This window comes from Amblyraja radiata, chromosome 39 (assembly GCF_010909765.2).
Source record: "Amblyraja radiata isolate CabotCenter1 chromosome 39, sAmbRad1.1.pri, whole genome shotgun sequence".
NCBI classification, from domain to species: domain Eukaryota; kingdom Metazoa; phylum Chordata; class Chondrichthyes; order Rajiformes; family Rajidae; genus Amblyraja; species Amblyraja radiata.
The window spans coordinates 9,989,457-10,012,524 of record NC_045994.1 but is presented as its reverse complement, the minus strand read 5'-3'; the positions used below and the strand labels follow the sequence as shown (position 1 = coordinate 10,012,524).

The following is a 23,068-nucleotide window of genomic DNA, read 5'->3' as shown; positions in this document are numbered from 1 at the left end:
ATGTGCTCCATTGATTTGAATATTATGTCATGACTGAGAACACATTCTTTGAATGCAGCACCGCCCAAATTCTCCTGGCAATTCCGACAATATTATCATAATTTAGATCAGATTTCCAGTTTGGTTTCACGCTTCGGGTGTAACCTTTATCAAACTTATAACGGAAGGAAAAGTGTAGGATTCAAGTTGCTGTTTAGTTTTGATTAGATAAGAAGCTATTTTTTTATACTCCAGCGTGATTGTGTTTTGTTCTACAGGAAGGTGCTTTTGCTCTTGTACTGAAGAGTGTCCATTACCCGGGTGAAGCTGTCTGCACTAGGTATGTAGATTTGTTGTGTTGCTACTTCTGGCTTGACGATGCAAAAATGTTATTATATGTTATGACATTATATGTTAACAGTCAATTTCTTGGGGGGAGGAAGGCACTATTGGGACATGCTGATAATGTTATAGCTTCCTCGCTGAACGGAAGACGGGTTTAAATTGTGTTTAATATGTTTATTATAATATGTTTTATAATATAAATGTGGTGCTGTAGCAGGTTTGATTCCTGAGGTGATAAAGTTATGGAAACTTGGATTTCAGCTGATGTAACTAACAGCACTGTCGGACAAGTTGAAAGAATAGAAAGAGGTTTGAAAGTAGCTAGAGGAAATGAATTATGGGGATCGGATCTAATGGAGACATCAAGGAAGTCAATGGTTCAATGGTCCTTTATTGCCACGTGCACCGAGGTACAATGAAATTTGATTTACCATACAGTCATACCAAAAAAGCAACAAGATACAAAACTACATAAAGATCAAACATAAGCAGCCACCACAGTGGCGTGTGAGAATCCCTCGGGCACACAGCACAAGCGGAGACCCACAGCCATCAGTTCAATGTCCGGGCCACACACACGCTCCTTCACCGTGATGTGACCAGAGTTGTACCGACCACTGTCACTAGTCACTGTCCGCCCGAACCGTCAGAAAGCCGTCCACACTCGCACCAGACTCCGGGATGTCCTCATGGCGCGATGCCCCGCAAACACCGAGATCACTGCACTCACGGCAATCTCTCCTAGTCCCCACCAGCGCAGGCAGCACATCCATCTTGTTTTTCGGAGTCCTCACATTCCCCACTGTGATGGAAGGCAAATAACTTTTACCTTCTTCCTCCTTTACTCCCGCAGTCGGCGATCAAATCCCCCGCAACGGGGCGATTGAGGCTCCCGCGATCGAGGCGTTCGAAGCCCCTGCGGTTGGAACTCTCAAAGTCAATCTCTAACAAAGGGACCGCCGGCTCCACGGCCGCAGTGCAGACAGAGATACGATACGGGAAAAGTCACATCTCCGTCGAGGGAAGAGATAAAAAAAGTTTCCCCCAACAACACCACCACCCCCCACATAATACAAAAACTAAAGATCCACTAAAACATATAATTAAAACAGACTAAAAACAACAATAGAAGAAAGGGACGAGACAGGCTGTTGACGAGGCTGCCACTTACGGTGCCACCGAGAAGTCAATGTTACATTTCTGAGATCAGTTATGAGAAAAAGTTTCTGGTGAAACTCCTTATTGAAAACCATGGTTTGAGTGTGTTCATGTTTCACTGGAGTTTGGAATTTATGTATGCAACGTTATCATAAGAGTTAAACTGGCTCTTGGGTTGTATTGCTTGAGTTTGATTTAACTTAAAGGAGACATACTGCAGTTTGGCCAGCATGAGTGCAACATCAGGATGACATTCACTCATTGGGGAATGCAGTGCACTACACTTAGTTCAGAAGGGTGGATTATCAAGGGAAAAGACCCTAGAATAACATCAGTTCACTAAGACAACCAAGGACTAAACATGACACAGTTTGATGTAAAATATTAACAACAGCCACTTAATTTAAAGATCAGCTAATTTACCAATATAATTAACACAACACTAAGTAAACCATTTGGTTTTGGCACTATTGCCAATGTCATGGCTGTGTTCAGCTTTAGTCATAGAAGCAAGGAACTGCAGATGCTGGTTTACAAAAAAAAGAGACATAAAGCACTGGAGTAACAGTGGTTCAGGCAACATGGATAGATGATATTTTGGGTCGGGACCCTTCTTCCTCCTTAAGCAAGTTCCTGACCTGAAACAACACCTATTCTGTTCTCCAGGGATGCTGCCTGACCCGCTGAGTTACTCCACCAATTTGTGTCTTTTTATTCAACTTAATGTGGTTCAAGATTTTTTACTGATAGTGAAAAGGTAGTCTTGTATATTTTTGCTTTGGAAAAGTTTTCATGTCATTATTAATTTGTATGTGAATTGACTAAATTATTGTTCCAAGGTTCAATGTACTATGTGCTTCCCATATTTTCCCTTGCTTTCCTTCTATTTTATAATTTAGGTCTCTTTTTGAGATCTGAGAATAAAACCTTTTTCAGACCTTGCATTCATCAAATTAAAATCTTTACTTGAGGCAGTCCAACCAGTCACAATTTTCTATCAAAGTCATTTTTTTAATTAAAGCTTGACAAACATATCTGGACTTAATTATCAAGGCAACAATAAAGGAGACTTTGTTTGAAAGACCCCTTTGCTTAGAATATCTCCTCAGAGTTAAAAGGTCAGCAGTAAGATTCCAGTTAGCTATCCCTATTAAACTAACTTTTCTCTGCACTTAATTAAAAGTTAACAAAATACATTTTAATTTTGCTTAAATTATTTGAAGTCCCAAATTCTATCTATTGAGAGATTGGGGAATCTCCCTAGTCAATTATGCTACTTGGGTTTTTCTATCCAGCACAAATTAAATTTGCATGCTACTCTGCCGCAGACGTACCAAAATAATACGTGGCAGCTAACCCAAGAATACTAGAAATATAACAAGAGTTATCGGTTATTCAGCAATCATTTGGGGGTGGGAGATTGCAACCTTCAAGTGGTCCGTCCGCCCTGTTTCGACGAATGCAATCAACCTGGCATGCACAATTAAATAGAACAAGTTGTCCTACAACTTTAGGCTGCGCACACTATACGTAAGAAGAAGAAGCAATCATTTGCAATGTTGATTCAATTAACATTGTTTGTAAACTTTCTGATTAATGGTGATCACAGTTGTCCTCTCTGTTTCAGCACAAAAACGGGCTTTTTGGCCCAACTGGTCCATGCCAACGATAAGGCGTATTTATGCTCGTCCCATTTTTCTACATTGGGCCAGTATCCCTCCACACCCTTCTGATCCAAATACCTGTACAAGTCTTTTAAACGTTGTAATTTTGTCTGCCTTTGCACCTCCTCTGGCATTTCATTCCGTAGAACCACCACCTTCTATGTGGAAAAACAATAGCCCGTCTGATTTCCTTTAAATTTCTCTGCTCTTAACCTAAGCCTAGTTTTAGACTCCCCTATCCTCGAAAAACAAAACAAACCTCTGTAAAGTCACCCCTCAGCCTCCCACGCTCCAATGTTGAGCGTGGGAAAACCTCCATTCGAGACAACATCCAACATTTGGTTCGAGACACTGGCCCAAAATGTCAATAATTATTTTTCCTCGCAGATGCTGCCTGGCCCACTAAATTCCTCCAGCAGTTTGTTTTTGTTCTAGATTCCAGCAGCTGCAGTTTCATGTGTCGCCATCCTAGTGAATCCCATTTGCACTCTTTCTAACGTTACCATATTCTTCCAGTAATGTGGCAGGCAGAACTGTACACAAAGTAATCTTGAATGCTTTGTATTCCCTATGTTATATGCTTAATGTATTTTATGTATATGTATATGGGTTTCTCGTATGTAGTAAGGTTGGTTCCACAGTTATTGGAGATATGACATTTGCTCTTGAAGTTAATGATATTTATTGCAGAGAGGAAAACCCAGCCAAGGATCAAGCTTGCAATTTTGTCACTGTGTGGGCCATCTTGGATGCATAGCCTTGAATGGCAACCCAAAAGGGTGCAGCATAAGTTTTCTGCACCTTGCTGTTGCCTCACCACAGATCTGTTGAACATTATTTTACTTGCATTAAAAACTTGTTGCGCAAGGATTAGCTTCAAATATTAGCCATGAATGTCAACAGGCTTGAGGGTTAAATGATTAGGTTGGTAAGTTTAATTTTGTTAATATTTTTGAATAAGACAGTAATGCTAATTTGTTTCATCTCTCCAGGCGTGGGGGCCCTCTACTGATAGGGGTGCGAAGTGAGCATAGACTTTCAACCGACCACATCCCTGTGCTGTACCATTCAGGTAAGAAACTTCCATCACCTCGTTCTGGAGAAGACACAGAGTGCTGAGTGGCTCAGCGGGTCAAGCAGCATATCAGGAGAACATTGATTGGTGACGTTTTGGGTCGGGACACTTCTTCACACTGGGAAGAGGGTGGGGAAGAAAGCTGGATTAGAGATGGGGCAGGGCAAATCCTGGCAGGTAATGGGCCGACACGGGTGGGGAGGGTTATTTTCTACAGATGGTTGAACTGAAACCAGAGATGAAACCAAAAACTTGAGGTGTGAGACAAAAGTATTGAAGAGTTGCATATTGTGAAGCTAGAGGAAGAAATGTTGGTGGAAGGGGATGGGAGAAATAAGTGTGAGTCAGCACTCTGTGTCTTCTTTTGTAAACCACCTCCTGCAGTTCTTTGTTTCTGTACATCACCTTGTTCTGCATGTGATTTTATTATGAGATTCTGTCGAATCACCCCTTCAGCAACGCTGCAATGGTCTAGTGAGATCCCCATCTCACTTTATATTTATGTTATTCACAGTTGTTCAATTTTCTTGGTCTCTTAGGGATAGGAGCTTTAGCATGTTCCATGTAACTGGCTTGTGTCATTTCCTCCCTGTACAGAATGATCACAGGAAACTAATAGGTTCTGTTTTTACAGACGACCTGGTCAATTTTGCCCATAATGCATAAATTATTTCATATGGTAACCCTACCTCCACAGTACTGTGATAAATATGCCTCAACATTATTACACTAAAAGCAACTGATTCTTGTGCAACGGGTTTTTAATGAAAGTAAAGCAATATTCAACATATCTGTGGCGCCGCAGAAAACTGATGCTGCATCTGTTTGGGCTGCCATTCAACGCTATACAGTTTTAGAGTGGGGTGGCCAGATGAGAACCAATCCTGATTCTGAAGGAAGTTATTCATGAGGGGCTGCCGAGTTCCTAGCAGCTGACATGGGCAGCATTGAAAAGGATGAAGAACAACATTTCTTCATCCATGGTCATGGCAGGTACATGGCCTGAGATAATGAAGATCGAAATGGAGAAATAGATGAAGAACTGAGTTCCTTTGGTTAGCCAGATGATGCATTCACTTTGATAAATGTTATGAATCGGGATAGAGGAACATCAGGAACTTCAGATGAGCTACAATCTTGAGGTTTCAACAATGCATCAGATTGGTAGGAGGTTGCTGGACATTTTGTTCCAAGAGGAAACACCCTGTAGAATTGGTTAATCAAAAGGGATAGGAGTGTGTGATCATGTGTGAGACAGACATGGGGAATGAGAAGGAAGTACCAGAGAAGCATCATCCTTTGTTCTCGTGAAGCAGGAACGTGCTTTGAATTACACAGCAGGAACACCAATTGAAACTAAATGGTGTGGGAAAGGGAAATTTAAAGAGTTAAAATGGAAGACAAAATTGCAGTTTAGTTAAATGCGAAATGACAATAGACTGTTGGGCAGAGTTGCAGCAAATAATCATGAGTATACTTTCAATGTGAGTCAGGAAAAGAAGATTAAAAAGAGGACCTTCAGCTCCTTTCTTTTGACGTGAGTGTTGCCAGGACTTGAGTGCCTGAGTAATCAGAGAGGCTGGTACACAAAATTGCTGGAGGAACTCAGCGGGTGCAGCAGCATCTATGGAGCGAAGGAAATAGGCGACGTTTCGGGCCGAAACCCTTCTTCAGAGAGGCTGGTGGGTACACAAAAATGCTGGAGAACTTCAGCGGGTGCAGCAGCATCTATGGAGCGAAGGAAATAGGCGACGTTTCGGGACGAAACCCTTCTTCAGACATCAGTCTGAAGAAGGGTTTTATTCCTTGGAGCACAGGAGGCTGAGGGGTGATGTTAACTGTGTATAAGATCATGAGGGGAATAGATAGGAGGAATGCACAGAGTATTTTGCCCAGAGTCGGGAAATCAAGAACCAGAGGACGGGTTTAAGGTGAGAGGGGAAAGATTAAATATGAACCTAAGGGGCAACTTTTTGACGTGGAGGGTGCTGTGTACATGGAACGAGCTGCTAGCAGAGGTAGCTGAGGCAGGTACAATAACAACATTTGGACAGATACATGAATAGGTATGGTTTAGACGGCTCTTGGCCAAATGCGGGCAGGTGGGACTACTGATATTAAATATTCCAAGATAATTTTGTATGGATTCGCCTGACTTTCCCTGACTTCAAACAATGAAATACAAACTGTAGAGAGAAAGGACATTAATCGGTGCAATGTTTGGGTAGAGCTGTCCCTAGGCCCAGAAACATTTGAAATAATTACGGGCATAATGTGAATGAGGAAATTACAGAGATAATACAGTCATCATAGGGGACGTTACATACAGACTGAGCAAACTATTTTAGCAGTAATTGTGTGAAAGATGGATCATGAATTACATGAGATGGCTTTCTAAATCTGATGTTATGCAGTGAGAAAACCTTAATTACTGTGCTGTAGTTAAGAGGCCTGTAGGAAAGAGTGATTATAGTATGACATTTTTATTTGAAGATATGAAATGATTTAGTTCAATCAGAAACTGAGATTCTAAATCTGAAGTATGAGTTGATTACAGAAACTATGTAAAAATATGACAATAAACAAACAATGACTAACATTTAAAAATTACTAGCTAGTTTAAAATGATTATAATATCCCTTTAAGGCTTAATCTCTTAGCAGGAAATGTGGTCCAGCCACAGCTAACAAGAGAATAAAGACAGGAGTAGATAAAAGGCATAAAGGCTTTTTGTTGCCAAAAAAAGCAGTGTGAAGATTAGGAACGTATCTGAATTCTGCAGAGGCACTTAGGAATGGGGTGTGGGGGGGGGGGGGGGGGGAGAATAAAAGAGTAATTTAGAAAGGAAAGATTAAAATATATATATATATATATATATATATATATATATATATATATAAAGAGATATATAAAGAGAAAGGTTAATATCATTCTCTTATTGGCTGCAACTAAGATAATTGATATCCGAGAATAAGGAAATGACAAAGAAATTAAACATGAATTTTGAGTCTACCTTCATGAACAGAGGCACAGAAATTGTCGAGATAGGCTAGATGAGAAATTGAAAGAAATTAGCATTGGTGGGATACAAAATTTGGAAACATTGAGTGGAACATTTCTTGAGCCCTGATGACTTTCATGCTAAAAGTTGTCTGACCTGACAATGGCAATACTGGATACAATCTGTTAATCTGCAGATTTTAGAACAGTTCCTCAAATTAGAAGGTAGCAAATAAGATTCCACTATTTAAAAAAGGAGAGAGATAACTGTGAGGATGAGCAACCTCTTCCTGTTATTTATTTTGCCCGAAACATCATGTAAGCTGTGGAACACTTAGTAACGAATTCCAAGTAAATGACTGCTCTTGTGCAGAAATTTAGTAAATGTTTCTCACTATGAATCCAGGAGGGTAACAACAGCAATATAGATCAGATTTTCAAATGATACAATGTCAAAAGACTTGGTGTTGGTGTTGATCCGAGTTAGATTCTGAAGGTCAGTTGTATGAGATTTGGAACTGCTACTTATTGTGAATTTGTCCAAATGCGAAACATGGGGAAAATGTTCAGATTGTTACTTTGTGGAAATTATAAAATATTTCATTTAAAATATTACAGAATGTGAAAAATATCATCAACGTGGGGAATCAATACTTTAAGAGAGATCAACCTAGAGATGACATTGTTCTGTTCATTATTTTGAAATAGTTGCGAACACAAACAATAGAATGCCTTCTTTATGAAACCCACCTTGGTCAGATATATCCAGATGTAACCACTTTATAGGAGTGGATGGGTGATACAAAGCAAATATCCTATAGCGGATACAAAGCTTCTTGCTGGGGTTCAACTTCAAAATCCTTCGCAGAAATGAAGCAATCACAGAGTCTTTAGGTGAAGTAGATTTGCATTATTCTATTGATTACTACTTGATCTATTGAAGATGAAACAAATCTTGTTCAATTCTAATGTCGATGTTCTTCCCCCCACCCCCACAAAGAGTCTGTGTTCGGCTGGTTTGCACTTGAGTATGGAGGTTTACTTCCATTTGCTTCTGAATGGCCTGAGCCAAAACAGAGTACTAACTTATGCATAATCAAATATACGGATTGGAATTTTTTAAATTCTCTTTATTTGACTTTTATTTTGTTAACTTTTTATTTCAGCTAATAGTAAGGTGGATGACAAATCTGCAGAATCTAAAAGCAATGATATAGGTCAAGTATTGGACTTTGGCTGATTTTTTAATTATTTGCCTTATTCTGTGATGGAGTGGTGGCTGGCAATCATCATGGAGGGGGGGGGATGGACCTGGCAATCATCATGGAGGGGGGGATAATTGGTGCTGCTTTCCTGTAGGAGTCTTTTAAGATGAGACTTTACGGTAAATGGTCAAACAAAGAAGATGGTGAAAACACTCCATAAATCAAGCTGTCCTGATATTACCAGAGTGTTTCCAGTAATTTCTGCATTTACTTTGAATTCCTGGCATTTGCTTTTCGCTCCACCGGATGATTAAGTTCCTTGGAACACAATAGTTAAATGTTGCACAGCATAGTTCAGCATGGTTTATGCTGAGACTTTAAGCTCCAAATAAGACATGTGCATCACCCCCTTTAACATTTAACACTTTATCTAAGTGTTTGTTTATTTAAATTATTTTTCCACTTGGCCAAACACGAGGGAGATTTTCCTTGGTGCTTCAAGTTGAGAACTTGACATCTCTTCTGATTCAATTTAGTCTGTTAAGATTGCTTTTATCATCTTTACACATTTTATAAACTCTATGGCATGCCTACAATACTGGGAAATATTTATTTTGATTGAGAGAAAAATATGGACAAAGACAGGAGGACTTGTTATTCTTAAATAGCCGTACCTTTCATGATCTTGCTTTTGTACCTTCATCCATCTAAACAGAGACTTTGTATCTTTAGAAGTTAGGTGTTAAGAGGTAGGTCAAGAAAAGATGATTCAACACAGTGCACATGTTTCTGAGTCAGATGTAATTAGTTCATGCCTTGCTATGGACCAGAATCGAACCTTGGTCAAAAATATAGTGAAGTCCAACCATATTACTTCTCCAACTATGTACTGCAACACCATCCAGAAGACTAGACCTCGGGTGAAACAATAATTTCTGAAGGCTCGAATGAAGTGATTCTTTATTGCTTCAACTAGTGAGGCCAGCTTGTTTTCTGCTTTCGTTAGTTGATAGCTCACAGCAGCAGACCACTTTTCTGTTTCCCCCACCCTAGTGCAGCGCCCATTTCTCTCTCTGCTTCTTATTCACAATTGTTTTCACTTTTCCTGTTCCAGTGAACTATCAACTTTCCCTGGTCCGTTGAAGAAACATTGACCTGAAACGTTAACTCTACATTGATGCTGCCTGTCCTGCTGAATATTTCTAACATTTTCTGTTTCTAGGGTGGAATTTTTGGTGAAACTGCAGTTTCTTGATTTTTTCAATCCCAAATTTTTATTTTGGCTCTAACTCTTTGCATGAAAAATTGTGAATGTACATTAAAGTGTTACAGGGGATTGTTGCATGGATTTTGTTTCCTGTAAGATGGCAGGCTTTGATAATTTATTCTGTGCACGCACATTGACTCGGGTATTCTGTATCCTACAGCCAAGGATAAGAGTAACTGCAGCCTACCTCGTGCAGACAGCACCACCTGCCTGTTTCCAGTGGAGGAAAAAGCTGTTGAGTACTACTTTGCATCAGATGCTAGGTAAGTTCAGTTGTTCTAGCTATTATATCAGCTCTTGAGCTCTTGCATTATGTATCATACGATGTACAATGTTGATTCTTAGTGACCATACCATTGATTTAATCTAAACCCCGCTGCCTCGGCTACCAGCATAATCAAGGATGTCTCACTCCGTCTTCTCCCCTCTCCCATCAGGCAAGAGGCACAAAATTTTGAAAACACACACCTCCAGATTCAGGGACACTTCCCAGCCACTATCTGGCAGCTGAACCATCCTATCACCAACTAGTGAGCGATCCCAATCTACTATCTACCTCTTTGGAGACCCATGGACTATCTTTAATCGGACTTTACTGGGCTGTATTTGATACTAACGTTAATCCCTTCATCCTGTATCTGTACACTGAGGATGGCGTAATCATGTATAGTCTTTCCACTGACTGGATGGCATGCAATAAAAAACTTTTTCTCTGTACCTTGGTACACGTGACAATAAATTAAACTAAACTGAACTAGTATGCAATTCAGTGATTCAGATATGTCCAAAGGACCAAAATGACAGACTATCCCCAAGCCGCCACCCAAATCTGGTCAACCACATTACAGGAACAATGCCATCGTGCTGGAGAGTTTTAGAAAGATTTATAATTGCCAGAGCTTTCATCATGAGTAAAGGCTGGGATTGTTTTAAATGGAAGAGGCTGAAGTGCATAATTTAGTTAATAATTTATACATTGCGAGTTGAGAAAATATATATTCTCGAAGTGGGACAGCTCGGAAGCTCACTATTTCAGAGGCTCGTGAAGGACAAACCTTGGTTATGTATAAAAGGCTCCTGAATGAGTCCTTGATATGCCCTAATCCACAAGGCCGTGGATGGAGAGTTGGAATTGAGTTGAACTCAGTAGCTCTTCTTCATATGGCATGAACAAGATGGACTGCTATGAGTTTGATTAAAGTCTGACAGTGCCTGGAGAAGAACACAAAGCTCTGGACATAGTGCGCCTACCTTTCCAGGTGGCCTACTGAGATCGTAAGATTCGACTGATATTTGTGGTGTCGTTTGTTGTCATGTCTCATGCTTGTGTTCGACAGCGCTGTGATTGAACACACCAACCGAGTGATCTTCCTGGAGGATGACGACGTGGCAGCTGTAGTGGATGGAAAACTCTCCATTCACAGAATCAAACGCAGAGCCGGGGACCACCCAGCTCGAGCCATCCAGACCCTGCAGCTGGAGCTGCAACAAATCATGAAAGGTAAGGTTGGGCTGGTTGCCAAGTTGCATATTCGCGAGTTAATTGCAAAAAATAATCCCTTTACTAAGAACCAAAGGAGTTTAAAGCACTCACTGGCCCCTCTTAATCTTAATTCTGTTATCTGTGTGTAAATTACCTTGAATGTGGAATTGCACAAATCTCAAACATTCAATCCGACCAGTGCTTAGACCCACTATATCTTTTCCTATTATATTTACTTGGGGCAGGCCATTTAAGTTGCAGGCTGGCAGGTGTAGAAGGCTCTGATCATGGTTGGCTGGATTGGCAGAGTCGCTCTGCGATTGCTGATCAGCTTCCACTCACTGGCAAATTACCACATAGCAAGTAATTATCTGCCCAAGCCTTGGAGGGCAGCTTCAGATGCACTCAGACCTTGTGGCACAGCAGAATTGCTGAATGAAAAGGAATGCTTGATTGTGTGACAGGGTTTTTCTCTCAGTCTGGATTCAAGGGGATGAGGGAAGACTGAATGGGATGGGGTGGCAATGTTGAGAATTGATGGGTTGGGTTGTCAGAATTAGGACAGGACAAAATCTCGCTCTTGTATGCAAGGGCATTGAAGCATTTTAAAGGGGAGTAAAGCAGGCCACAGGATTTGTTAAAAAAACATTTTTAACATTATTTTTCTTCCAAGAGATTGACGAGGAAAACCTGGGTAGAATGTTTGAGGTGGGCTTGGGGTGAGGGTGCGGATGAGATCATGCTCCACTCCAAAAAAGGACATAGCCGAAATATGTTTGTCAAACACATCTGCTTTTTCTTGCTGCGTTCCCATTTTCTTCCTTGCCCCTTCCCTCCCGTCTGCAGTCTGAAGAAGGGTCTCGACCTGAAACGTCATCCATTCCTTCTCTGCAGTCATGCTGCCTGTCCTGCTGAGTTACTCCAGCATTCTACACCTCACCTACAAAGCCCTCAACCACTTGGCCCCCCCTTATCTCACTGACCTCCTCTCCCCCTACCAACCCTCACGGTCCCTCAGATCCATTTCAGCCGGTCTCCTCTCCATTCTGAAATCCAACCTCTGCACTTTTGGAGACAGAGCCTTCTCCAGGGCAGCTCCCAGGCTCTGGAACTCCCTCCCACAATTGATCCGAACTTCTGAGTCCCTCACCATCTTCCAGTCCCGCCTCAAGACCCATCTCTTCACCTCTGCATACCCTTAGTCCCATGTCCCCCTCCCCGTTGCATCTCTGTCTTACTGCTCTATTTTGTTTTGTTCTTGACTCACCATGTAAAGCGACTTTGAGTCCTTGAAAAGCGCTATACAAATAAAATGTATTATTATTATTATTATTATTCTGTGTCGATCTTCAGCATATCTTTGCGATGTGGAAAGATATACCAAAGCACGTGTGGGGAACCCCATGCAGTCATGGAAAAATTACAAACTCAACTTACACATCAAAATTTGTGTCTGATACATGTTCACTTACTTATATCATTTTGCAGAAGCAAACCATTGTTAAAAAAAATGTCCTGTTTAACTGGGGACAAAATACTAAGGGGGGGGAGGGGGAGAAAATAAACATCCCTTTGTTCATCAGGAGTAACTGAATTAATAGAAGCCAAAATTTTGTAACGAAAGCATTTTTACGACCAGCGGCAATTTGCTTTGAAAACCCAAATTGCATGCCACACATATTATGTTAACATAATGCCTGAAGAAGTGTCCCTGTTGATGTTGGCACAATGTAAATCAATACATCACACAACCCCTCTAAGTACATTGACGATGTCACATCATAGTTTGTGTCTCATCTTTCTGATTTTACGTACAGGCAATTTCAGCTCATTCATGCAGAAGGAAATCTTTGAGCAGCCCGAGTCCGTTCTGAACACAATGAGAGGAAGAATCAACTTTGATGAGAATACAGGTAACAAGGGAAGATCAGTTATTTCACACTCTTCGCTATCCCCGTTTGATGTTCTTTCAGAGATTAAAGAATACCTTGTCTTTCGGTTTCACTCAGTCTTAACTATCTAATTATAGCTTTTCTTACTTTCAAGATTCAAACTTAATTAACTCGAGACTTGTTTGTCACTGGTAAATCAGTCATGGCACAGGCATATTATATAAGCATGGCATATTTATTCATTTACATGTGGCACAAAAATGTAATTCTTAATATAGATGACAGTCACCGTTTGATGTTCAGGGTTCCCCATTCATACTACTCTGGTGTGATATTTTTTTCATCATCTTACAGTGCCCTCCATAATGTTTGGGACAAAGACCCATCATTCATTTATTTGCCTCTGTACTCCACAATTTGAGATTTGTAATAGAAAAAATAGCCCTCTGAGCTATTTTACACAATTTTAATAATGCTGCTTGAACTATAGCTTGTTTGCTTTCTTGCATTCTGACTTGTCTCGGTTCCTTACACTTGTAACACATGTTCTTTCCTTCAATGCAACTGTCCTTTTTGGTGTTTCAATCACTCCTTTGTTCTCTCTGCCTCTTAATTGTTCTGCCCTTGAAACCAGTCACATTTTTAATTAACACGTTGTTGGTAGATTTAATATACATGATCTCTCTCTTTCAAACACAACACTAGTATTCTGATTTTCACAGCCTGTATTTTTTAAATATCGTTCTGCTTCAGAACATTCTTTACAGTTAATATTGTTGGACTTAACTGTTGACCTTTCAGAATGTTAATCCAATTAATTCATAGAAACAAGAAACTGTAGACGCTGGTTTACAAAGAAAGGCACGGAGTGTAGGGGTAACTGAGTGGGTCAGGCAGCATTTCTGGAGAACATAATCCTGGTCAGGATCAGTCTGAAGAACGGTATCGACCCAAAATGTCACCTATACCCGTTCTCCAGAGTTGCTGCCTGACCCACTGAGTCACCCCAGCACTTTGTGACTTTATAAGAGTTAAATCATGTTTGTAATTGTTTAACAACCTTTAAAACACTACAACACGACAGAAAACGTTCAAGTAAGCGTATTTAAAACATTTAAATTGCCTCTTGGATTTGGGTGGGTCTGATAGGAATCCAGAATATTAATTTCACTCAGATTAGTAGAATGGTCATTTGAAATGCTGGTGTGTAAATATAAAATTGATCGTGGAGAAGTATTCTTTGCTCCATTGATGAATATTTGTAATGTTCTGTCATCAGCAAGATCAAATTATATATCTGGCTGGCTGTTTAACAAGAAGGAACAAATACTATGACCCAAGTGACTTGTTTATATTATTCATCAACAAATTAAATTTTGTTGTGGTAACTGATGTTCATTTAAAAATGAGTGATGAATGTCTGTCTGTCCTTTCACAGTAATACTTGGCGGTTTACAAGATCACATCAAGGAGATTCTGCGATGTAGGCGCTTGATTCTCATTGCCTGTGGGACGAGTTTCCACGCCGGTGTTGCTGTAGGTATATCTTTGTGATACACGCGTTTAAATTATAGTTTTCCCTCCTCATTGCTGGAAGCCATGATAAAGCAAAAGACTTCTTGCACAAGATGAAGAAGTTTTGCACAAGTGGAAACAACTATGGTGGTACTGAGCATCCTACTGGTGTCCGCCCTTTCTTTTGCTTATTGCGAAGATTTCCTGCTCCTTAAGGCACACTTTGTGCCTGGGCTTGGATTTTGCTCGGTCACACATCCATGCTGTGCTCAGCAGTTCCGTTCCTTTTCATGGCAACATCGGAGGGAAATCTATGTAGCAGAAATTATAATCCTGAAAGAACGCTGCACGTCCATTAAAAGCTAATCTGATCGGGTCCAGGCCAACAACCACCTGCTTCGAGCTATTCCAACCCTTTGACTACACACAGGCTGACAAAAGCCTGCCTGGAAACAAACAGTCCAGTGCTTCCCTGGTATGGTTGACTGAAAAGCAATCTCTCTTTAAGCTTGACACAATTAAACAGCATCAACATATGGCCTTAAAGAGGGTTGGTAGCTGAAAATGCTCTTGCATCAATCATTTCTAGGTAAAACCATGATGGGTCAATTTGACCTTGTGGTTGTGCTGAGTCAGTAAGTTGTTGCCTGAAGCTCCCCACCTCGCATTTGAGTAGGCACCCCAGTGCAACATTGATGAATTCTTTGCCAGATGATGAATTTATTGTTCTAACGCCTTATTAAGGTAATACTTGAAATGTAAATGTATTGCATTCAAAATTATTAGTGTTGGGTGACGCAGCTGGTAGAGCTGCTGCCTCACAGCGCCAGAGGCCTGGGTTCGATCCTGATCTAGGGTGTTCTCTGTGTGGAGTGTGCACTTTCTCCCTGTGTCCGTGTGGATTACCTCTGGTTTGCTCCCTCATCCCAAAGATGTGCGTAATTGCAGGTTGATTAGCTGTTGTAAATTTGTCCCTAATGCGCAGGGAGTGGATGAGAAAGAGGGATAACATAGAACTAGTGCGAATGGGTGATCGATTGTCGGCGTGGACTCGGTGGATCGAAGGGCCTGTTTTCATGCTGTATCTTTCAATCAAACAGCATTCAAAAGCTGATCATCCAGTCCTGTTTGGATCATTTGCAATTTGTATAAATTGCTGATATAAAAGTGGCTGATTCATAAAAGCAAAGTAAATGTCATGTCCTCCAGGATCTGATGAGTTGCTGTACAAACATAAAATTAATTGGTGATTTTTCTTGGTCTGAGACCAATCATTACTTTGTGATGAATTGCTATTCCCATCAACAGGGTCTTTGGCTATTGGGGATTTATGGTTGCTGCTGTGTGTCATGCTGTTATTACTGTGTTCTAATGAGACAGTAGATTTTTTGAAGGATTGTTTTTTAAATATCCAATCTAGATCTATCTATAAAGTGCTCTGCAAAACTTGGATATGCCTTGCATTGTAAATCTTGAACTCTCTGCCACAGAAGGTAGTTAAGGCCAGTTAATTGGCTATATTTAAGAGGGAGTTAGATGTGGCCCTTGTGGCTAAAAGGGATCAGGAGGTATGGAGAGAAGGCAGGTACAGGATACTGAGTTGGATGATCAGCCATGATCATATTGAATGGCGTTGCAGGCTCGAAGGGCCGAATGGCCTACTCCTGCACCTATTTTCTATGTTTGATCATTTACTTAGTTTATTACAGTGGCATTGTCTACTGGAAATGATGTCTGCAAACTAATCGGATGTCCAACACCTCACAAATCTTGGGCTCAATATCTCGGTACCATTCCTTTACTCCCCGTTTTGCATCTCAAATCATTTACGGTGCAGAGACTGCTTATACTGCACACATTTCACCTTTCTTCTCTTTACTTAACCCAAACAAAATATCGATCTATTTGGTCCTCCCTTGTGTAAGTATCCAGGATCGCCTTAAATATCTCTCTGGGGTTTGCCTCAATCTCCATACTGATGTAAATATGATTGCATTGGAGTGGGTGCAGAGGAGATTTACCAAGATGTTGGCTAGGATGGAATGTTTCAGTTATGCTGGTTTATGTTCTTCGGGACCCTTCTTCAGGCTGAGGGGAGGACCTGAAATTTCAAAATAATGACGGGGATGGATGGTGAGGACATTTTCTCCATAATGGAGACATCTGAAACAAAGCAAAGATGAGGAGGGTCAGAGGGGATACAAGGATGGTTACAGTGTGAAACTCACTGCATGAGAAGGTGATGGAGACAAATACTCCATCAACATGATAAAGGAACTCATACTGCAGTGAAGACAAAAAGTGAACAGCATTGGAAAAAAAATAAGTGGGCAGCACTTTGGCACAGTGGCACTTTCTCCCTGTAACCACATGGATAGCCTTCTGTTTCCTCCCACATCCCAAAGATGTGTAGGGTTGGTAAGTTAATTGGCCACTGTAAATTGCCCCCAAGTGTGTGAGTGAGTGATAGAATCTGGAGAGTGGATGGGAATATGGGAAGAATAAAAAGTGGGATTAAATTTAAAAAAATCAAATAATGTAGGATTGCACAAATGGGTAGTTGGTGATTGGCTTGGAATCATTGGTCTAAAGAACCTGTTTTGTACTGTGACTGATTCTGTGTCCAGTGAAAATGCATATTCTCCACACTGTCGAACCCTTTCATAATATTAAAAAGTTCTGATTAAGTCACCTTTAATCAGTATTTTTCTCAGGAAATTGCACAAAAAAAAAAGAGAATTTATAGGTGAGCTGTTTTTTTGTGTTCATGTAGACTGATTAAGAGCTAAGGGAATTGCGCAGAGCTTTGGGTTTGTTTGTCTAAATTCTTAGAATCGCACTTTGCCCGGTTCAGCTCCCGGAACAAAGCAGGAAGTATTATTTTACGAGCGAAACCTAAGTGTGTACTTTGTTTTTCTGTGGGTTTTAAGACTCGACAGGTGCTGGAAGAACTTACAGAACTGCCTGTCATGGTTGAGCTTGCCAGCGACTTCCTGGACCGAAACACTCCCGTCTTTAGAGATGATGTCTGTTTCTTCCTCAGTCAATCAGGTACTTCATTAAAATATATATACCATTTAGGATTCTCGCCATAAATGTTTTACAGGTCAATATTTGTTTTTGAAGTTCTATGTCAGTGTGAATGGCATTAACTTCTATCAAATAAAAAGAGCTCTGAATTCATCCTTCCCCCAACTCTAATTGTCCTGCACGTTCCTCTGTTTGCACCCATATATTATCACCTCTTCCAGAACCAACAATGAACCATTGTGGGCTTCACCTTTCCTTGGTCATCGGTATTGACTCTGATTTGTTCTGATCCTTTTCGTACCTCTAGGTTCCCACACCCCTGACTCTCAGTCTTTACGAGGGTCAAGGCCCAAAACGTCACCTATTCCTTTTCTCGAGAGATGCTGCCTGACTCGCTAAGTTACTCCAGCATTTCGTGTCTATCCTCAGTGTAGACCAGCATCTGCAGTTCCTTCGCACACAAGTTGTAAAGCCTCTGCCAAGATCAATTTAAGTGTAAACGGATAAAATTTGGATTCATGTCTGTATGCTTTTCTGGTCTGCTTAATTCCCAATTGATTTGTGAAGTCCTGAAGTGATAAGGGATGGTGATTTCCCGAAGGAAGCATGGAAGAATCGGATTGGCAAAATGGTAGCAGTTAGCCTCCCTAGTAACAGGTTTGGGAGTCTTTAATGTTTTTTCTGCTTGCAAGAGCATAGTGATATTTGGTGGTGCATATGAAGCTTGAAGATGAGATGAGTGGGAGTTGTAGAATCAGACAATTGTGGAAGGTGCCATTGATGGAGAAGCAGTCATATAAAGTGATAGAGTAATATAGCACAGAAACAGGCTTTTTGGTCAGACTTGCCCATGTGGACCAAAATCCCCCATTCTAAGCTAGTCCCATTTGCCTGCATCTGACTAATATACCTCAAACCTTTCCTATCCCCGTACCTGTCCTAATGTCTTTTAGATGTTCAAGAGCATGTTGAAACTCAGTAGTGGCACTGGAAGAATTGTTGCCTCACTGGTCCAAAGACCCAGGTTCAAACCTGACTTCTGGTGCGTCTGTTTGGAGTTTGCTTGTTCTCCCTGTGACTGCTTGAGTGCTCTGATTTCCCCTCGAGTCCCTAAGGTATGCAGATCGGTAGATTATTTGGCCACTGTAGGTAGTGAATGTAGGTGAGTGGCAGAATCTGGGGATAGTTTATGGAAGTGTAGGGAGAATAAAAAGGAATTAGTGAAGGATTGGGGTAATTAGGTGCTTGATGGTTAGCAGTCACTGAGTTGAAGGGCCTATTCTGTGCTGCGTAACCCATGGTCTTAAGTCATTATAGATGTTGGAAATCTGAAATAATATGATAAATTGCTGAAGATATTTAATAGGTCAAGAAGCCCCTTGAACAGAAAATCAGAATGAATGTTTTAGGTTGATGACCTCTGAATGGAGCTGGTAAATGTTATTTGAAGGGTAAATGATAGAGTGAAGACCAGGTGAGATTAAATAATTAATTAATTAATTTGAGAAGATTCTACAATTCAGAATCAAATGATATCTGAAAATACAGGGAGAGAGGAAAAAAATCCTGGAAACATCAAATACAAGACTAGAATTCAACAATTGCAGATAATCAGACATTCCGGTCGGATGGAAGATTATTTATCTGAAACATGAACTCATTTTCTATCTCCAAAGATGCCAACTGACTTGCAGAACATTTTCGGAATTTTCTATTTTTAATTGCAACAACATATTGTTTCATTTATATTGTGTCTTAGAATTGTACTGTGCAAAGGTGAAAATGCATCTGTGAAATACTTTTAAGTCCCCTCAGTCATATTCTTGAAAAATATGACTGAGGAGACTTAAAAGTAATATATTTCACAGTGGCAATTTCACCTTCGCACAGCACAATTCTATGTCACAATATAAATGAAACCTCGGGACTAAATGAGCTAATGTCTCGTTTCCAAGGCGCACAGGAGGGCTTGCCAACTGTATATTAAGTATTGCTAGACCCACACCACAGGAGTAGGAGTGGGGGCTTCAGCTTATCAATGCTGTTTAACTTTTCTGATAGATCACAGTATCTTAACTTCATCTGTGTACCTTGGTACCATGCCTAAAACAAATACTCACATTTTGAGATTTGAGATTTTGAATTGAACTTCAATTTTTTAGTAGAAATCCCCCCATTTCTGACCATTGTTATCTTGTGCAATTTAATATTACTAACTCTATCTTTAACATTGTACCTGCTATTCTATATTCTATCAGAATAAATAAACACCTAATTTATCTCAGTTTCCAAATATTTTAATGATATCAATTAGATCACCTTTAATGTTAAAACTTAAGCAAATAGTCTGGAATGTACTATTTATTTCCACCCAGAAGTGCTGTTTGACCCAATGAGTTCTTCCAACAGATTGTTGCTCCCGATTCCAGCATCTGCAGTCTCTTGTGTCTCCAATAATAGATGCACATTGTCCTTACCTGATTGATTTTGTTTATTTCCAGGGGAAACAGCTGACACTTTGATGGCACTGAGGTACTGTAAGGAGCGGGGAGCCCTGATTGTGGGTATTACAAACACAGTTGGCAGCTCTATCTCTCGTGAAACTGATTGTGGTGTCCATATCAACGCTGGGCCTGAAATTGGAGTTGCCAGCACAAAGGCAAGTCTTTCGGAATTAATATTCTGAAAATCTTGCCTGCAATAGCATCACAGGCATGTAGGCTCTGACAGCTAACAAAATATAAATTATACAGGACTGTGAAACGGAGAAAAAACGCAAAAGCAAGACATTAGTGCAATAACACAATTGGATATTGTCCATGGTAGTGCAAGACACAGTCCGTAGCATTGTGTTGCTGAGGTAAGGATTAGGATTGTGCAGGTTGGTTCAAGAACCTAATAGTTGTAGGAAAGCAGCTGTTCCTGAAGCTGGTGGTGTGGGACTTCAGGCTTTTATACCTGCTGCCTGATAGTAACACTAAGAAGAGGGCATGAACCAGATGGTGGAGATGATAAATGCTGCTTTCTTGACGCAGCGTTTTGTATTGATGCTATCAACGGTGGGGAGAGTTGTACCAGTGATGCCTTGGCCTGAGTCCACCAGTCTCTACAACTTCTGTTCCTATGCCTTTGAGAAGACATACCAAGCCTTGATGCAACCAGTCGGGGTACTTTCTATAGTCTTTCTGTAGAAGTTTTAGATTATTCAGCAACATGCTGCATATCATCAAGGTTCCAAGAAAGTAGGCACCCTGGCATCCTTTCTTCATGATTTTTGTCTGTGCTGGGACCTGGACAGATCATTCAAGATGTTAACCCCAGAAATTTGAAGTTGCTAAGCCAGAAAGATTGAGTACAACATACACAAGGAATCATGTGCGTGCATCTTGTGCATTTTTAAAACGTACTCCTTTTCCACAGCCACTGATCAGCATCGTAGATTTTAGTGGGCCCCATTTTGACGAGTTGTCCTTTGCTTCAAAACTGAATAAATATGAATGTGAGTAAGGTTTCATAAAATTAAACGGTTGCAGGCACTGTACTGGAAGTTCTGGCTTGTTTTCCTGTTTCTGACACTAACAGTCTGTATATATGGGTAAAGGAAATACCATTTATACAATCCCTTGCACTAAAATTGATAAAGTATTTGTGCTAGAAATCTGTTTCTGTTTATAAGGCATAGAATTATGTCAGTTAGCTACATTTTTCTCCGTTAAAAGCACTCTGCTCTTTCCCTCGGAGAGAGATCATGGAAAATAACTGGAGTCTGTCAGGAGGATACGAGTAGGGTTTGTTTGTTTGGGAGATTTATTTCGCTATGTGTCTGCATTAGCAATAGTCCACCCTTGTGCTTTGTGTGGCATATAAATCTGGTACATATCACTCACTAGTTTCAAATTGGCCCAGAAAGCAGCAATTAGAGAAGTGTGTACAGAGAATGAAACAATTCATCTCTCCCCCGTGGCTGAAGTTAAGCTTGGGTAGTGATGCTGATTTTACTGTTAGTTTTTAATTTAAAAGTAACATCCTATCTTTAACATTCAACTTTCGTCTTAGGCACACAATGTTAAGGCTTTTCATTCCAACTCAATCAAGGCAGATATATATATATATATATATATTACAATATCTCGCAAAGCAATCCCTTTATTTTGGCTTTAAAACATAGAACAAGCCTATGCAAATCTCTTTTATTAATATTGAATCAGTTCCTTTGCTTCTGCTAAAAATTAGTGTACCAATTGAGGCAACTCTTGCAGTGAAGTTCCAGTGTGCCCTGGGTTATTATCCTTCATCTTGGTTATTACTTTGATGTCCATCTGTTATTTTTAATATAAGATTGACTTCAGTGGTGAATACAAGTTTAGTAGTAGAGCTAAGCATGATAAAGTTAGAGTGATTTAGTTGCCATGGGTTTCAAGACCGTTGCATTTCTTTCATATTTCCAATCGGCAGTCAAGTAACTGATTGTGTGCATTAGAATGACTTGTGCTCTTAGTATTATTGAGATTGAGTGAGAGTGGAACTTGCTATCTTTGTGTCCTCCAACTTGTTGGAACTTAACCAACAATAACTAGCACTGTCTGGTTTTCCATCCAGGCTTACACCAGCCAATTTATCTCACTGGTGATGTTTGCACTGCTGATGTGTGAAGACAGAATTTCGATGCAGGAGAGGAGAAAGGAGATTATTCGGGGTCTGAAGGCACTACCAGGTAAACAAGTGGAGCATTCAACGTCTAAAGTTAATGCATGCAAGCATCTCTGGGAACCACATCAGAAAAAAATAGCAAACACAGTCAAACAAGGCAAATTACAGAACCATTAAATATATAAATTTCAAGTTTTTCTTTTCAGTTTCATCCCCTTTGCCATCATTTGACTTTCTGTGTCAACAATGGGTACATTTCCAGAATCTCCACATGTTTAAAGTTTTATCTCAAATATTAAATGCTTTGGTAGATTCAGTAAAATGTTTCAATTTTCAACCCTGTTGCAGAAGTCTCCTGCATCAAAGGCGATAATGTCAGACGTAAATGACTGTCAGACTGATTGTATTTGCATGAAAATGGCAAAATAGATTACATTTTAAAAGCAGTTGATAGTGCAATTCCCAGCATTGTACAAACCTGTTGTGCATGATCATAGGACCATGTTACATGAAATATGAAACATGTAAATATTACAACTTGGACCAGGCCGATAGTCCTACTTTTGTGCTTTTTTGTTCTCGGCACACGCATCCAGCAGCATATCCACCGATTCCTTTTAGTCCACAGTCTATTGACATTGAATTGATTATACTTGAAAAGAGTTCCCTGCTTCATAATCCTCTGAGAAATTAAATTTATTTTCCTCTCGAATCCAAAATGGCCAACCCTATTCATGTTATTCCAGACAGAGAAACAGTAGCTCAGTAATTCTCTCTTAAAAGATTTAAATTAGATAAAGTTATC

At 40.2% G+C, this 23,068-nt stretch overlaps 1 protein-coding gene across 3 annotated transcripts in view; it reads left to right on the top strand.

Moving 5' to 3' along the window:
• LOC116967413 (glutamine--fructose-6-phosphate aminotransferase [isomerizing] 1) overlaps positions 1-23,068 on the top strand; it is a 58,739-nt gene that overhangs the window by 18,257 nt on the left and 17,414 nt on the right. The window contains exons 7-16 of one of the 3 annotated variants that reach the window (XM_033013963.1): positions 258-319; positions 4,139-4,218; positions 8,388-8,432; positions 9,854-9,956; positions 11,031-11,194; positions 12,994-13,089; positions 14,507-14,604; positions 17,514-17,634; positions 20,115-20,272; positions 22,213-22,327. In XM_033013963.1, the coding sequence (XP_032869854.1) occupies positions 258-319; positions 4,139-4,218; positions 8,388-8,432; positions 9,854-9,956; positions 11,031-11,194; positions 12,994-13,089; positions 14,507-14,604; positions 17,514-17,634; positions 20,115-20,272; positions 22,213-22,327 (1,042 nt within the window). Of the gene's footprint in view, positions 1-257; positions 320-4,138; positions 4,219-8,387; positions 8,439-9,853; positions 9,957-11,030; positions 11,195-12,993; positions 13,090-14,506; positions 14,605-17,513; positions 17,635-20,114; positions 20,273-22,212; positions 22,328-23,068 lie in introns of all 3 variants that reach the window. The other 2 variants (XM_033013962.1, XM_033013964.1) reach the window with 2 other exon arrangements.